The sequence below is a fragment of the Fundulus heteroclitus genome, chromosome 14 (genome assembly GCF_011125445.2).
Source record: "Fundulus heteroclitus isolate FHET01 chromosome 14, MU-UCD_Fhet_4.1, whole genome shotgun sequence".
Taxonomy (NCBI): Eukaryota; Metazoa; Chordata; class Actinopteri; order Cyprinodontiformes; family Fundulidae; genus Fundulus; species Fundulus heteroclitus.
The window spans coordinates 2,304,119-2,321,263 of record NC_046374.1 but is presented as its reverse complement, the minus strand read 5'-3'; the positions used below and the strand labels follow the sequence as shown (position 1 = coordinate 2,321,263).

At 44.9% G+C, this 17,145-nt stretch overlaps 1 protein-coding gene across 1 annotated transcript in view; it reads left to right on the top strand.

Annotated features, from left to right (window-relative positions):
• The first annotated feature begins 10,322 nt into the window (after positions 1–10,322).
• LOC110368347 overlaps positions 10,323–17,145 on the top strand; it is a 61,863-nt gene continuing 55,040 nt past the window's right edge. Inside the window, exons 1-3 of the mRNA XM_036146980.1 lie at positions 10,323–10,571; positions 10,604–10,658; positions 10,760–10,788. Coding sequence (XP_036002873.1) covers positions 10,323–10,571; positions 10,604–10,658; positions 10,760–10,788 — 333 coding nt within the window. The remainder of the gene's footprint in view (positions 10,572–10,603; positions 10,659–10,759; positions 10,789–17,145) is intronic.

Genomic DNA, 17,145 nt, shown 5'->3' with positions numbered 1-17,145 from the left:
ATGCGTAAGTTTACATTTTAATTACTTTTATACAGTTTTGGGTGTAATGAATTAAGTTAATAAGTCATCTAAATACTGTATTTAATTAAAGACTATAAAACAATAGTGGATGTAATCAAATTTTAAAAGGTATATTTTTATTTTAACTTTCTCCCTCTAGTTACACACTTTGGTCAATTTAAGATTTATTCATGCAATTGAATATTGTTTATTTGAAAGTATTAGAAGTGCAGTTTCTTGTCTCTCCTATTGTTCAAGTGGTTGAGGTTGATTTGGGATTTAGAAAGTAATTAATAAGTAAGTAAAACAAATTAGTAAGTAGACCAATACTTTCTAGAGACAGTAATTATTACATTAATCTAATTAGACTTGTTGAAGATAAAATTTGTAGTTGGTAATTAAGAACTATTTTAGAGTAACTTACCCAACTCTTATAATATCAGAGGTGAAACTGGAAGAACAGTATTTTATTAAACCTAATTTAATTTTCATGGATAGGTGCAATCCTGCAGGCATCAAAAGAACATGGCAGCAGCTGAAAATGAAATATAAAAACATACTTCAAGCAGGTAAGCCTTGAGCACATCATAGGAGTAGAGTAGCTACCTGGCTTTACAAACATTTGACATATTAAATGACTAAATGGCATTCAGTGTCTAGCAGTGCAGCAGCATTTTTGACATAGGTCTAAATGTTCATTCTCATTTGACTTCTACGCAGCCAACAGAAAGAAGGCAGAGGCTCGTAAAACAGGGGGAGGACCTGCACCACCACTCCTGACAAATGCAGAAGAGATGGCCCTGAGCCTAAATGCTGGAAGGCCAATGGCTGAGGGAATTCCTGGAGGGACTTCATCAGAGCCAGTCACTCCAGAAGATTTAAGTGCCTTCATAAAATGTAAGAGGTCTACCTACAGTGTTATTTTTTTTATATAGACTAAATGTGATATTTCCATTTATATTACTTTGGGTTGGGTTTTTTGTTGGTCCCAACCGATTTGGATGGTAATATCTACCTCTTGGAGCCTCCTGTCCCAACAGTACCCCATACATTTGTCAGTAGTCTACTCCATACACCATCAATTATGACAAATAGTATTAAAGTGTACTCTATGAAATGCTCATCTTCACAGGATGATGGGGATGAAGAAACCATTTCTGCTGCCACAGACAGGCCTACAGAGGTAATTTTAATATTATATGTCTACACATCAAACAATCTACACATTTACATTTATATGTGGAGTAGCCTATAGAATCCAAGTTTATATCTATAAATGGTCATTCTTATCTCTACCCCCCAGAGTGTGGAAGAACAGCAGGAGGAAGGTCCATCAATATCTGGTGCACAGATGGACACAGTTCAGTGATTTACAGTAAATGCCACAGTTTCATTCTGAATTTTAGACTACATTCATGATGTAACTCTAATCTAATGCATTTTCAGTTGCCAGTTAAGGAGTTATATAGACTTCTTATTATTAAAAAGATAGAAATAAAACAGCAAAGAACTTGTATACTTGGACCGCCAGATCCAAAAGGCAGATCTGGAAATCGACATTCTGAAACTAAAGCTAGAGGTGAGTGTATGGTCACAGGTGAATTCTAGGAAATATTGAAACTATTTTAAAATCTTTTTTTTTTTTTTTCTTTTTAGCAAATGAAGAACACCATATAAATTGCTGTGATAGGATAGGGATATGACAACAAATCCACTCTGGGCCTCAAAATCCTTTCCTGACGTAAATGTAACTCCCTACGAAGTAATACAGCCTCTTCGTCAACAGGATCATCCATAAAAGGACATGCCATTTCATTCCCTTTGCGTGACTGAAATGTGCGCAATGAATATGTCCCCAAAGAATCAATGAGGTGTTTAAACACCACTTCCTTTTTTAAAAAGGGGAGGAGACCAAAATAAACTCTGGGTTTTCTGAGGAAAACCTGCTCCCGACCAGGTTAGGTTCACAGAGCAAATTGCCATGGTAACTGACTCTGAGTATAAGTTACCTCTCTTTCAGAAACGGGCTTGACTTACTCTGCTTTCTCAGGTTTAACTTACCTCCCTTTCTGAAACAGAAAACCCAGAGTTTCCCTCATTTCAGGGTTAACATACTCAGAGTTTTCACTTAACCTCCTTTCTGAAACAGGCCCCTGGTCTCCTCTGTGCATGGTATACCAACATGGACATTCAGTTTGTGCTTGATGAGTACAGCTGCATTAAGTACATGATGTCCTACAAAGCCAAGCCAGAGCGCGAAATGGCACAGTTCCTCAAGTCTGTCATTGAGGGTTTGAAGACGTTCAATGTCAACCAACAGGATAGGATGAAGAAGAACATGCAGGCTTATTCAAAACAGAGAGGTAAGTGCTCAGGAGTCTGTAGCCCGCACCTGCTCCAACCTCTTAAAAAGTCCTCCTGTAGTGTGATCAGGGTTCCTACAGCATAAGGCAAGTTAAATTCAAGACTTTTTAAGACTTTTTAATGCCACTTGAAATAAAAAGTTAAGACCAACTTCACGATAAACAAGATAAACCTGGTTGCGACAACTTCACCCAAATGTTTATTTTAACATAAACCATTACTTTCTGGCTCAGTAGACATGTTAAAGATTTTGAAAAACATTCCATATAGGAAGAAATCTAAAAAACACACAAATTACAGATATAATTTTAACAACTACTGAACTGAATTCACAAACTTTGTTTTGTTCCCTACTAAAATAAACTATAAATCAGTTTTTAAAACCACTACATAACCAGTGCCAACTCTTTTTCGCAGCTATGGTCCGGCCGCAACCGTTTTTATTGGTTCCGCTATTGGGACGGAACCAATAATGGTTACATTAAGCCGTTCGGTAAATTTAAAAAATATATAATTGTATCAATTATTTTACTGTTTGGTAAGGATTACAAAAATAAAATCCTATTTATGACCTGGTAACAATTTTAAGACCTAAGAAAGACTGATTTAAGACATTTTAATGCCAATTAAGGCCTTAGTTTTATATTACAGAATTCAATGCCTTTTAAGACTTTTTAAGGATCCGCAGGAACCCAGTTAAAACGTAACTATGCGGCGGAATTCGGGTTTGCCAACCACAGCACAAGACACTCCCAAGGAATATATCTCAAAAAATATTAATCATGCATAAAAGTGCAATGCATTTTTTCAGTAATTTCAGAAAGTAAAGTTAAGCACAGAAGTCGAATCATTACACACAGTGATACATTTCAAGCATTTTTTGCAAATGTAATGATTATGGAGAAGAATGCTGAAAGTATGGATGTCCAGAGGAGAGCAATGAACCCTCTTCATAAGTAGGTTATGTCACAAAAGGTCATTATGAAGAAACTAGTTGTTCAGTTGTGTATTGTGGAATGTATTAACTTTGATTCATTTTTTAGTACACATTTATGAAGGTATAACATGCTTTTAATGTGCAATATATTTGCTTTGAGGCCTGTCTGTTTATCAGAAGAAGAGAATGTGAATAGGTTCTGTGTATGAGTATCAGGAGAACATTTCAAGGCCAGTCCAGGCAGTGGGAAAGAACAGAAACTCCGGTTCACATGCAGCTGGAGAAAATAATGAGGGAAGATAGTTATTAGGTAGTAAGATAGCGATAGGATGTGTGTGTCATTCATTGTGTGACTTTGTATAATCTGTGTTCTAACTTTAATAAAACTAGCCTGAGCGGGAGAGAGAGCGAGAGTTGTTGCCCGGAATCGGCAGGTGTACCATCTCTCCCCTTTGCAAAGGTGAAACTGAAATTCTGCGTCCATGGCTGAGTTATTATTTTAAAGTCCTGCACAACGAATTAACGAACCCGGGGAAGCAGACGGCTTCAACAGTATCCAAGCATGTTAAACAAAGTTGAGTGAAAGGAAGAAATGTAGTATTAAACCGTACAACAGGAAGAACTGCAGCTTTGTGAGGATTGTCAAGAAAAACCTTTTCAAAAAATTGGGGGGAACTTCCCAAGGAGAGGACTGAAGATGGAGTTGGTGCATCAAGACCCCTACGTACAAACATATACCAGGTAGGGAATATTAATGTTCCATACTCTGCGTCAAGACACTTCCAAACCAGAGTATATGTCAGAAGTGCCATTCTTAGTCTAAAGAGAAAAGAACCAGAGCTGTTGGCCTGTGGTCCATTTTTATTATCACATTTTTGAAAATCAGCATTCGGTCTGAAGACCTTACATTTTCCTGTTTAGCATATGGTACAGGCAGACACAAATTTACAATTCTTTGAAGCTGTTAAGAGTTCTACCTTACACCCTAACACAAGTTGAGCCTAACCAACAAACAGAAGCTTTGGCAGGACGGTACGCACCACGTGGCAAGCCCCTTCTATATTTCTTCAGAAGTTTTCTGTGTGGTTTGCACCGCCACTCTCTGTACTGTGAGCAGCATGATGATGCGGCTAGACGAGTACAAGGCCCGGATTACTTCCACCTTCGGATCCATTTTGAAAATGGATTCCATCAAGAAGGTCTGAGATTATGTCAGTCGACTGCAGAATTTTGTAAGCGTCACTTTGTCTTTCACTCACACGTACTCTGTTCAGATGAGTAAGAAGCTTGCCAGCGCCGCCTCCAACACGGTCTCCTAGGTTGCAAACACGGGAAACGAGCACAGCCAGCTCCATATCAACGTCCTCACATGCTCGGAAGGGACCGAGGGCCTGAGAGAGGAAGTGTGGGATGCTTGACCTGAGCAACGCTGAGGTAATCCGGAGGATCTCCTCAGTGGAAGCTCCACTGTCGCCGCAGGACGCGTGATGCGGCAGACACAGCCATCCTCCTCCAGAACCTCTTGGACACCTTCAGAGGACCTGCAGGACGAAACACTCTGAACATCCCGTTGCTGGATGATCTCATCCAGGACATCTGGGACACGCAGAGACGCCACCTCAGCTGCATCCAGCACCCACCAGGCCTGCAGCTCTACACCCAGACTTGGTCGCTAACCAAAGGAGGGGTCAGCCTACCGGTCTATCGCTGTGGGAGGGGCTCCACCTCCCTGGAGTCCTTCCACCTCCACCTGAACCGCTTCAGCCAAGGTAACTGCAGCTGCTGGTCAGGAAATATCCATTGCTCGTTATTAGATGCTGTATTTTTGTTACATAAAAGGTGAAGTTTTCCAATCCAAACGTGATCCTCAGGGACGTCTGCCAATGCCAGGTACTTCCAGGAGTTCCTTGTGGATGGAGTGGTCAGGTGGAGCGAGGACCGAGCAGTGACTGCATCTCCTGTGGAAGCAGCAGAGGAGAAGGCGTCTCTGCTGTCCTACAGTGGCCACCTCAAACACAGCCTCAATCAAAAGAGCCAAAGGGTACTTGGACCTGAGCTGGTTGAGGATTTCACCAAGCCTGCTGCGTACACAACAGGTAACTAAAAAAAAAATTATACAGATCCAAACTTTGAGAAAAGGCTTTTTAACGGCTCCTCTGGGTGTTCTGCTTTGTCACAAGACAACTCATTGGACTTGAGCTCCTGTTTACTCACACAGGAAGTGTGTTTGATACAGAAAGCGTGTTTGAGGACATCAGCATGGTTCCTGACACTCCGGATGAGAATGCTGCCGTTTCCTCGCTGGAGGAGGAGGATGAGAGGATACAAGAAGATGAGGAGGACCCCACCATCTTCCCTCCATACTCCTCCTCGTCTCCGGCAGCCTCTCAGTCAGGAGCACCCTGGTCTGAGCCACCCCTGGCCTCTGCTGAATCATCTGAACGCCAGGCTCCTCCTCTTCAGGACTTCTCAGACTCTGAGGTGAACTCTACACTCCTCTCTATTTTAATACATATTATCAACCATTTCAGTATTTTATTATCAAATGTTCAGCAAATTTGTTGGATGATTAATTTTTGTTATTTTCCAGGAGGAGGTCCAAGGTCCTGATGGTCAGCCAGGATACCAGCACGTCCTAAAGGTGGCACAGGCCCTGGTGGAGGTCAGAAGCCTGAGTGGCTCACTGAGTCCATGGTGGACCGTCTCATCTCTCTCTGGCAGCCTCTCTCAGAGCGAGACAAACAGACTGGTCTACCCTTCCATATATCAGGGGAAGGAGATCAAGGGGCGCTTCAAGGCAGCAAAGGGCTTAAACATCTTTCCTGAGAGGCAAAGCCTCCAGCGGTTAGTTTAGTCTTTAAAAAACTATTTTCCATCATGACATCTGCTATTTAAAACAGCTTTAAACACACCTTTCTTCTGGTGTGCTGCAGCTGCATCCTTGGAGTGAACTCAAGCCCAGCAAACTGGCCGTACACCAGCCGCCTGGTGGAGGCGGTTTGAAGCCAGCTCTGTCGCCTGCATCCCACAGCGACTACGTCTCAATACGAGAGACAGTGCTGGGAGCCCAAGGCTGATGGCTGTTTGAATTGAACCAGCGAACCATCTCCCAGTGGTGAGAGCCGTGTAACAGACCTGGAGTCTTTTCACCCACTGAACATGTGCTCAGAGCGCAAAGGTCCGATATCAGGCTGTCTGTGTGTCATCTGCATTTTCACTTGTTGACAGAAGCGGTGGGAGAGGTCTGTGCTGGAGAATGGAGTCGCCATCGTTCCTGTTCCAGCTGTGGCAGACCAACCCCTGCTTCCTGCCAAGCAGCTGTCTGTTGTGCTCGTGGGGCAAGGACAGTCCTTTCAGTACCGCATCCCTGAGGAGCAGCCTGGCCTTAATATTATTATGATTTTTTTTTTTTCTGGGATTTAAATTTCTGCTGAAGAAAACGGGTTAAATAAATCCACCAATAAAACAGCTGGACTTTCACTAATTTCTCTTTGTCATCATTTCTCCAGATTACACTTTGCAGATCTGGTGAAGATGGTTTTAAGTTAAGCTTCATCACTTTATTAGCTGGAAGCATTATGTGCAGCTATAATTTAGTTTCTCTCATTTTATAAGTATTTTTATTTAATGTTTTTAGTCTGAGCATCCCACGTTTCGCAGGCTCCCTAATGGGACCCTCATCCTAAGAGCCTCTAAAGAGGCTCAGGGATTGGGGTCTCAAAGGGGAGCCCAGAGGGAAAGGGCCAGACCCATGGAGGAGGCGGAGGCGCGAGCCCGCGTCGTCAACGAGGTTGGGGATGCCTCCAACCCCACCCTCATCCTCAGCCGCTGCTCCCTGCAGTTTGGGAAATACTCGGGGAGAACCCTGCAGTGGCTGCTGGAGAACGACGTGGGCTACGCCGTCAACCTTGTCTCCTCCCATCAGAAGGAGCGCGAGAGGACAGGGTCTCAGTCCCCCCTCATGGTCAACAAGGTAGAACCTGGTCTGTTATTAGAAACCATTTTGTTCTGTTCATTCTTAATCCTGTGGACGCCCTCCTGCGCTACGCCTCGGCCTACCCTGACTTCATGGAGGCAGTCAGGTTCCACCGGGCCTTTGAGGAGGCGCAGGCCAAGTCCTGCGAGCCTGGCCAGGAGGGACAGGCCCTTGTTGGCTTTGGGGACTTCAGATATGAGACCCTGGAGAGCCTCTATAATTCTTAGGACCCTCAGAAAATCCGGTATGACAAAATGGTGGAACCTGTGTATGTCTAGCATCTGCTGCCCTGTCAGTCAGCTGACCGTCTGTCTCGTCTGTTCAGGGTGGTGGACTACCTGCGGCGGACGTCTCCTGCTCCAGGCTCCCACATGGAGAAGGCTGTGGGCTACGTTCGCCGCAGGGACAGGCATAGGGCCGCCAGCAGCAGCAGCACCACCACCACCACCACAGGAACAGCAGCGGCCCCCCAAGCTTACATCACAGTTTGTTGTTTTCTAAAATCCAATTTTCTAAGAGATTTAAATTATTCCTCAGTGTTACCTGCAGTTTTTAAGGTTTAATGGATTATAAAATCATGTTTCCTGCTTTCAGCTTTGCAGCCTACGTGTCGTCACGGCGTTCTCTGTCTGGGGTGGAGATGCAGGCAGCGTTGAAGAAGCTCAGCTCTTCAGCTAAGCCTGCAGCTCCAGGTGAGATGAAATTCACAGGAGATGCACCGAGCATGCTGGGATTCTTTGTTATGATGTAATGTTTGTTGATCTGATTTCCTTTCTAGCCCCCAGCAGAAACCCAAGACCAGCTCCTCCCGCCCAGGCCCCTGTGGAGCCCAGCGATGAGGCGCTGATGAGGGCCAGTGGCGACATGGAGAAGTGTGAGTAAAGTGACCAATCAGATGTACTGTTGACAAAAATGCTGCAACCAATGCTGACCATTTTTTTCCCGTTTTATTTCTCAAATATTGTCAAAATCAGACGAACCTGAGATGAAACTGTAAGTTATGAGTCAATCAATCATTTGCTTGTCGCCAGTAGCTGTAGCTCATCACTAACTGGGTTGGTGCCGCTCACTTGTCAGGTCCTCATTCACCACCTGTAGATTAACTCCACCAGCCTGTTTGCTTTCCACCACAGTCCTTCCCTCATCCACTCTTTGTAGCATTAATAAACCTTCCCTCATCCACTCTTTGGCTGCTTCTTCTTTGGCTGCTTTCCTTCTTCCAGACATGTTGCTGCAGGAATAACTGATGTTCCACTAAGACGTGTCTCTTGTTCTTCAGCTTTAGATAATGGTCCAGAGGTAGGTCCTTCCACCTCCTCCCTGCCTCAGGGGGAACCTGCCATCTCCGCTGAGCTGGGGGACTCTACCGACAAGGAGCTGCTGGAGGCCTCGGCGGAGCCTCCGTTCAGCCGCTGGACCCTCCAGAGCCGCCCAGCAGACAGGACGCCCAGCTTAGACGGGATCCTCTCTCTGCTGCTGAGGTGAGCTGACAGAGAAGAAATCTTCTAGAACTTCCTGCATCAGGCTCAGTCACAAGTTAAAATGTCGTCTTCCTTCTGCAGCTACTGCCTGAGTCCTGGCGGGCAGCTCTCAGCGCAGAGCAGCAGGACTGGATCGGCCGGACGCTGTTTATGACGGACCGCCTGGGGACGTCGCGTCTCACCGCCAACCTCAACCTCTGGTGGTTTCCTTCTCAGCCCCGGCCGGTCTACAACCAGCCTACCGCGTCCCCGACCCCTTCTTCGCTTGTCGGCTGTTCTTGTGAATGCCTCACAGGATGTGGCGTCTGCAGCTGACTTGCCCCCAGCCTTTGTGCAGCGACTCCCTGACAAAAGCTGGGCTGTACAGGACCATCCGGAGGGTCCTGGACATTGACGGCTGGTACCTCATGGCCACGGAGTACCTGGAGTGCCGTCAATGTAAGAAGGTCGGCGGGTGGTCAGAGGGAATCATCAGGCAGCTGCCCCCCACTTACAGCTGCCTGTTCCCCGCTGTACTCACGTACAAGTAAGACACATTAAAACTCTGTTTTGTGCGTCAAACTTAATAATCCTGAACAATCAAAAGCAGCAGCAGCAGTTTATCTACATTGAGCTGAGTAACCTGGTGTTGAATCTTGTTCCTGCAGGCTGTCCTGTGACCAGAAGGTGATGGCACAGCTGAGGTCTCACACTCTGGGCAACAGTGCGACCCGGCTGTACAACACCTTGCGGGAGCAGCACACCGATGCCTGGATGCGGAGATCTATCCACTACCTCGGCGTATGCGAGCAGTTCCGGTCCTTGTACTCTGTCCAACGGCAGGTCGCACCACCGCCGTCCATGCCCCCAGTACCGGCGGCTGCCTGGCTTCTGACGGTGGACGGCTACGACGTGGTGATGCGGCTGGACGAGTTCAAGGCCCGGATCACTTCCACCTTCGGATACATTTTGAAAATGGATTCCACCAAGAAGGTCTGAGATTCTGTCAGTCGACTGTAGATGTTTGTAAGCGTCGCTTTCTCTGTCGCTCACACGCTCTCTGTTCAGGTGACGAAGATGCTCGCCAGGGCCGCCTCCGACACGGCCGCCTGGGTTACCAACGTGGGTTACGAGCACGGCCAGGTCTTCATCAGCGTCCTCACCTGCTCGGAGGGGACCGAGGGCCTGAGCTCCATGGCGGCCGGATTGATGAGGCGGTACCGACTCGCAGAGGTACCTCCCCCGCGGGTAATGTACGTGGACCAGGATGCTGCAGAGGAGACGGCGTGTCAAAGACAGCTGCCCTGTTTCATGTGAGAACTGAAGACGTTTTAGGTTTCTATCTGGGTGACGTCTCATCATCTAACTCACACCTACATCTGTCTCCAAGGAGTGGGGAAACCTCGTGGTTCGGCTTGACATCTGGCACCTCATGCGTCGTTTCGCTTATGGTGTCACCAGCGAGAGCCACGAGCTCTACCCCACCTTCATGAGGCAGCTGTCTCACTGCATCTTTGAGGTGGACCCTCAGGATGCCCGCCGTCTCACCGAGGCCAAGCGGTCCGAGCTGGGGAGGAAGCGCGGGATGTTTGACCTGAGCGATCCTGAGGTGATCCAGAGGATCTCCAAGGAGGAGTGGAGGTTCCAATGTCGCCGCAGGACGCGTGGGGCGGTGGACACAGCCATCCTCCTCCAGAACCTCTTTGACACCTTCAGAGGACCTGCAGGACGAAACACCTTGAACATCCCATTGCTGGATGATCTCCGCATCCAGGACATCTGGGACACCCAGATACGCCACCTCAGCTGCATCCAGGACCCACCAGGCCTGCAAGCTCTACACCCAGACTGGGTTGCTGACCAAAGGAGGGGTCAGCCTCCCTAGAGTCCTTCCACCTCCACCTGAACCGCTTCATCCCAGGTAACTGCAGCTGCTGGTCAGGAAACATCCACTGCTTGTTATTAGATGCTGTGTTTTTGTTACATGAAGGTGAATTTTTCTAATCTAAACTTGATCCTCAGGGACGTCTGCCAGTGCCAGGTACTTCCAGGCGTTCCTCGTGGATGGAGTGGTGAGGTGGAACGAGGACTGTGCAGCGGCTGCAGCACCTGTGTAAGCAGCAGAGGAGAAGGCGTCTCTGCTGTCCTACAGTGGCCACCTCAAACACAGCCTCAATCAAAAGAGCCAAAGGGTACTTGGACCTGAGCTGGTTGAGGATTTCACCAAGCCTGCTGCGTACAAAGGTAACTAAGAAAAAATAGTATACAGATCCAAACTTTGAGAAAATGCTTTTTAATGGAACCTCTGGGCGTTCTGCTTCATCACAGGAGAACTCATTGGACTTGAGTACCTGTTTACGCAGACAGGAAGCGTGTTTGAGGACATCAGCATGGATCCTGACACTCCGGATGAGAGTGCTGCTGTTTCTTCGCTTGAGGAGGAGGATAAGGGGATACAAGCAGATGAGGAGGAGCCCACCATCTTCCCTCCAGACTCCTCCTCGTCTATGGCAGCCTCTCAGTCAGGAGCACCCAGGTCTGAACCACCCCTTTCCTCTCCTGAATTATCTGAACGCCAGGCTCCTCCTCTTAAAAGACTCCTCAGACTTTGAGGTGAACACTCAACACCTCACCATATTTTGAAGCCATCTCAGTATTTTAACAGCAAATATTTTTGTTGGATGGCCATTCAGGAGGATGTCCAAGGTCCTGATGGTCAGCCAGGATACCAGCACGTCCTAAAGCTGGCCCAGGCCTTGGTCAAGGTCAGAAGCCTGAGCGGATCACTGAGTCCAGGGTGGACAGTCTCATCTCCCTCTGGCAGAGCCTGTCAGAGCGAGACAAACAGAGACTGGTCTACCCTTTCAGATATCAGGGGAAGGAGATCAAGGGGGCGCTTCAAGGCAACAAAAGGGCATAAACATCACCTTTGCTGGGAGGCTGAGGCTAAGGCCCCCCCCAGTGGTCCCTCATCTACAGCGACTACGTGTCAATACAGGAGACAGTTCTGGGAGCCCAAGGCTGAAGGCTCAGACTTCCATCCAGCTGTTTGAGATGAACCAGCAGCGATCATCTCCCAGTGGTGAGGGCTGTTTAACAGACCTGAAGTCTTTACACTCACTGAACATGTTCTCAGAGCTCAAGGGTCTGATGTCAGGCTGTCTTTGTCAATTGCATTTTCACTCGTCACCAGAAGCAGTGGGAGAGTTCTGTGCTGGAGCGGAGAGATGCCATGTCCCTGCTTTTACATAGTATATTTATTTTGTCTCCCCTATCTCTCTATACTACAGTTCAGTTGACTGCATAACTGAGGTCATTCAATAAATTTCAGAAGTTTTCAGTTATTCTCATACCACTTCATACCACGACACGTTTTCCGCGGACCGACTCGCGGAGCGGGGGGTATCCATGTGTTTTTTCCCTGCCATTCACGCACGCGCGAAAGCAACAACAACAAACCGCGTGTTAACGTCACATTTTTTTATTTTATTTTTTTTGGAATGTTGGCGAGGCAGCCGCCTCGCCAAGAAAGCGCTGCGGGAAACCCTGATGTGAATATCTTCTGTGTGGATTATACAGAATCTCACTATAAATTATTTCAAGTCTACAGTACAATGCACGTAAGTACAGACTATTGCCTTGTATATATTTAAAACTCCATTAAATAATTGGGTATATGTCAGATGTTTTAAAAGCTACAGATCCATATTTTAACCTCAGGATTATATGGTGACTCGCCCATTGCGTCATAAACAGCTGCCGACTCTGGAATCTGCCTGATAGCCATTCTTCATCCCTATAGAAACCTTGCCTGATTTAGCAGTAAACCCTAAGCCGTACATTTTCTTGCCATCTAACGCTGGAGATATGTTTCATCTTTAACACGTGTTTTCAGCACACTTTAGTTGAAGGTCTTCTTCGCTTTTTTTTTAATGGCGGTTGGCAAACAACTTATAGGTGCATTACCGCCACCTTCTAGAATGGAGTATGGATCAGACGGGTGACGTCATGGGCTGTGCGCCGAACATTCATTACTTTAACAAAACGTTACTCTTTTTTTTTTTCTTGGGGGTCTAACACTTTCTCTTTCAGTTTTGGTTTCGTCTAAAGGTTGTGTTGCATATTTAGTAGTCATTTTAAAAAACTGGTGAGCAGAACGATACGTCATGGAGGGATGTCTCCGATTGGCTGACACGCCATTCAAACGGCCTCAACGGCTTAATTCTGCCTCTTTCGAGTCTACCACTTCAGGTAAGCGGCTACTTTGTGCTTTCTCCATGAAAACTGTTATTTTCCTTTTTTTATCGACGTAAAATATAACTAAAACCGCGTCGGGTTGTTTCCTTGATGTGTGCTTTGAGGAAGTTCAACTGTATTGTGATATTTCGTTTTTTACGGAGCCCTCAAGGGGACATGGGCAATTTTTGTTTTTGCGTTATCTTGCAATACTTTTGCGTTCCCTCCCAAAAACGTTTGCGTTCCCATGCAATACTTTTGCCTTCCCTCGCAAAAAATGTTTCCGTTCCCTGGCAAAGTAAATGTTTCTGAAAAGTGCATGCCTGCCGACATATGCAGAGCGCCTTTGTCAGAATTTCACGGCAGCCAAAAAAATAAATAAAAATAAAAAAATAAAAAACTCACATACAAATGACTTCATGCTCATTTTAGAAATTTCTCTTTAATGTATTCAGTATTCTGGCATTTCAAATGCAATTTATTATTCCCAAAGGGATCTGGAATACTGGGGTAACTCATTACGTTCAAATTATTTTAGATGATGGCTGTGGCCAGGAAACATCTCGTGTGGCGGTCTGTTTGACAATAACTTTGAAGAAGCAGGTTGCTGCTGTGGTGGTGTGGTTGGCTCACAGCACCCATATACTGGTCGTTTCAGTTTGGAATCCCAAACTGCTCCACTTTGCCTGATGTGTATTCCCTCTTTTAATTCCCTATTCCTGTTTGAAAAAGTATCAAAGAAAGGGTGCAAGTGCCCGAAGGAAAGAAAAAAAACTTGAAACACAAAGTTTGAAGAAGTATCTCACTGAAAATAATGTGTTTTTGAAACACAGTGTCCTAGTCAGGGTTAGCCATAAAGCAACAGGGCTGTTAAAACGTGCTTTGGGTCAGTTCTACAATTTTACCCCCGTTTAAGTCCCTTTTCAGGCCGATAATTGTATATATAATTGTAACATGATTGCTGGTGCACATCATTTGTTAATCAAGTGGCAAGTTGTACTGTTTAAGCTTATTAGATTTTAATAGATGAGGTTAATTTTACAATCTTGATTGTTTCAAATTTCAATTGTAATGGTTAAACTCAGATTTACAGTTCAAGCTTTGACTTTTTTTAATAATTTGATTACACTTTTCAATATTTGAATCATTTTACAATGTAATTTTTTGCTTTATTTCAGCAAAATGCTTTAGAACTTTGCCTTTTTTAAGACTTTTTTGGGGGGGATTTTTTGCGGCTCCAGTGGCTCGCTTTTTCTGAAAGTAGGCTGACAGGAAGGGGGTGGAAGAGGGGGAGAGACATGCGGCAAAGGACCGCGTCGAGGACTAAGGCCTCCGTATATGGGTCGCGCTACCTGCTGCGCCACAAGCGCGCCCCAAGACGTTTCTCTTTTAAGTTACTTTAAACTGCTTCCACAGTAAAAGACTTTGTTCACCAGGTTGAATGATTTTTTTTTGCTCCTTTTAATTTGTTTCTTAAAACATATTTAATAAAGGTTTAACAAATTTATAAGATGTACTGAGGCTAGCACCAGTTGTTAAAAGGATCTTAGGCCTTTTTTTAAGACCGTAGTGCAGTCTGCAACCTTATCCTTGTATTTAACATTTCTATTTTGAATAGATTTTTTTTTTCCAAAAGCATCCTTAAACCAAACTCTGTTTTTCTTATTACAGCCTTTCACCTGTGCCAGGCTGTGGAATTTGGAAGTTTTACCCTGCTACCTGCTGTGTAACTTACCTACATCAATACCTCTTCTCAACACATAAATACGCATACCTCTTAATTCTAAAATTATTTAGACAAAAAACTTAGTCTACATATTTACACCACACATTTATTTTCACACAATAACATTCATATACACACACGCACAGCTAAATTTGATTTACTCACTTCTTTACTCCTATTTTTCTATCAAGCAAAAAAGTCATCTACATTTATACTACATTTGGGGTTTTTTCTGATTTTGGTGTGAACAACTTTTTCCCCCCAGTTCTCTTTTGCTGTGATTTGACAGGATTCCACGCAGAGGGCGTCGCTTGGAGGCAGCCAAGGTCAGATGGAGGACGGTCGACCCTGAGCCGGACATCGCCAAGGTATATCAATTATACATTGCAGTATTATTTTTTTCTTCTCGTACCATTACAGTAACTGTAGTTTTGGCCTTAGGCATGATTGCAATTATTTCTGTGTCTTTAGCCCAGGACACCCCCACCCACCCCAAAGGCTTGGTCCCTCACTCAGTCTCCAGGGAAGAAGGTATAACTGTCATAGTTTTCAGTGACTTATTGTTGAATTAATTCTTTACTCGCTTTACTCATGTTACTCGTTTCTGTCTTTAGATGCCTCGACTGCTGGAATTCATGCCCCGTGACCAGGTATGTCCATGAAAACTCTTTGCTAATTTATTTGCAAAAACAAATCCAGTTTACTTTTTAGTTGATCTAAACATCTATTTAAAAACATTTCTTTCGTAGACGTGTGCCATGGTGTGCCAGGAGGAGCCCCGTGGGCCATCGACCCCCCTTGGGTCTCGTATGTAGGGAACATCGTAGAATTTCTTTAATTCTCAAAGGCCTGAAGACTTGATCTTCATGTGTGTGTCTCTAAACAGCTCAAGGGACGGGGTATCGGCATCGCGTGATGCAGTGGGGCTATTCACGTGTCACCAGACGTAGTCGTAGGTTTGTGCTCCTAGCCGAGGCTCCAGAGAAAAAGGTATATTAATTTTTTATTTTGATTTGGGGTATTGTTCAGAAATGAGGGGAAGATGAGCAGGAGATTGATAAGTGGATTCGTGCTTAGTCCGCTGTGAAGTGGGTGCTTTACCGGTTCGTTGTGGTGAAGACAGAGCTCAGCCAAAATGCAAAGCTCTCAATACATTTTTTTTTTCTATTTTAGTTTTCTCTTTTGGTTGGCGATTCCCATTTGCGTGCTATTGTGGATGGGTTTGTCACCATGCCAGGGAGTACTTTCTCCTTAGGGGTGATGTCTTCTCCCGGAGCCTTTGCAGACAAGTTGCGGCGTGAGGTGCTGGATGCGGTTCTACCTCGGACCCCAGACGTCATCTGTCTTCTGGCCCCCAGCAGCAACTTGAGTTCCAGCACGACCTTCCAGGAGGCAGGACGGGACTTCGACTCTTTGTTGTGTACCATAAGCAACCTCTGTGCTAATATAAGTTTATTATCCACTACATTTATTCATGATCAATTAAATCTGAAAAAATTACATGTTAATTTGCTTCTTCTATTTTGTTTGAAATTAAAAGGTGGTTGTTTTGAACTTCCCACCATGGCTCGTCGCCGAGGAGAGGGAGCAGGCGCTCCTGCGACAGGAGTACAGCCGTGTGGCGGCCAAGAGAACTAAGTCTTGTAAACAATCTGTGTTTATACTAAAACTTTTGGCATGTCCATTATATGGTATTAAGTAGCATTGTCGGTATCTGGGGGGAAAAAACAAAAACTTTTTATTTATTTTTTGGGAGGGGCTGAGTGGTCAGGTGGTTTTATACAACATAACTTTAATACTGAATTGACCCAAAAAACACTCTTATTGCCAAGTGTGTAATTGAATACTACAATGTTAGCCTGGCTGACATTAGGAATGACAATGTTTTCTTTTTCTGTCTAGGTGTTCGGTACCTGCGGGTCACTGAGCACTTCCCTCTGAGCCACCTGGACTTGTGGACAAGGAATGGTGTAAGTTACAGTTTTTATTTGTAGACAACATTGGACTTACGCTTCCCGTCTATAATAAAAAAAAAAGGGTAAAAAACTTTATTACCAAGTGCATCTAATCTTTGAATACTGCAATGTTAGCCTGGCTGTCATTATGAATGACAGTTATTTTGTGGTACCTGCCTGTCACTTAACACTTCCCTCTGAGCCACCTGGACTTGTGGAGCAAGGATGGTGTAAGTTCAGGGTTCCTACAGCATAAGGCAAGTTAAATTCAAGACTTTTTAAGACTTTTTAATGCCACTTGAAATAAAAAGTTAAGACCAGCTTCACGATAAACAAGATAAACCTGGTTGTGACAACTTTACCCAAATGTTAATTTTCACATAAACCATTACTTTCTGGCCCAGTAGACATGTTTAAAATTTTGAAAAACATTCCATATAGGAAGAAAGCTAAAAAACAGATATATTTTTAACAACTACTGACCTGAATTC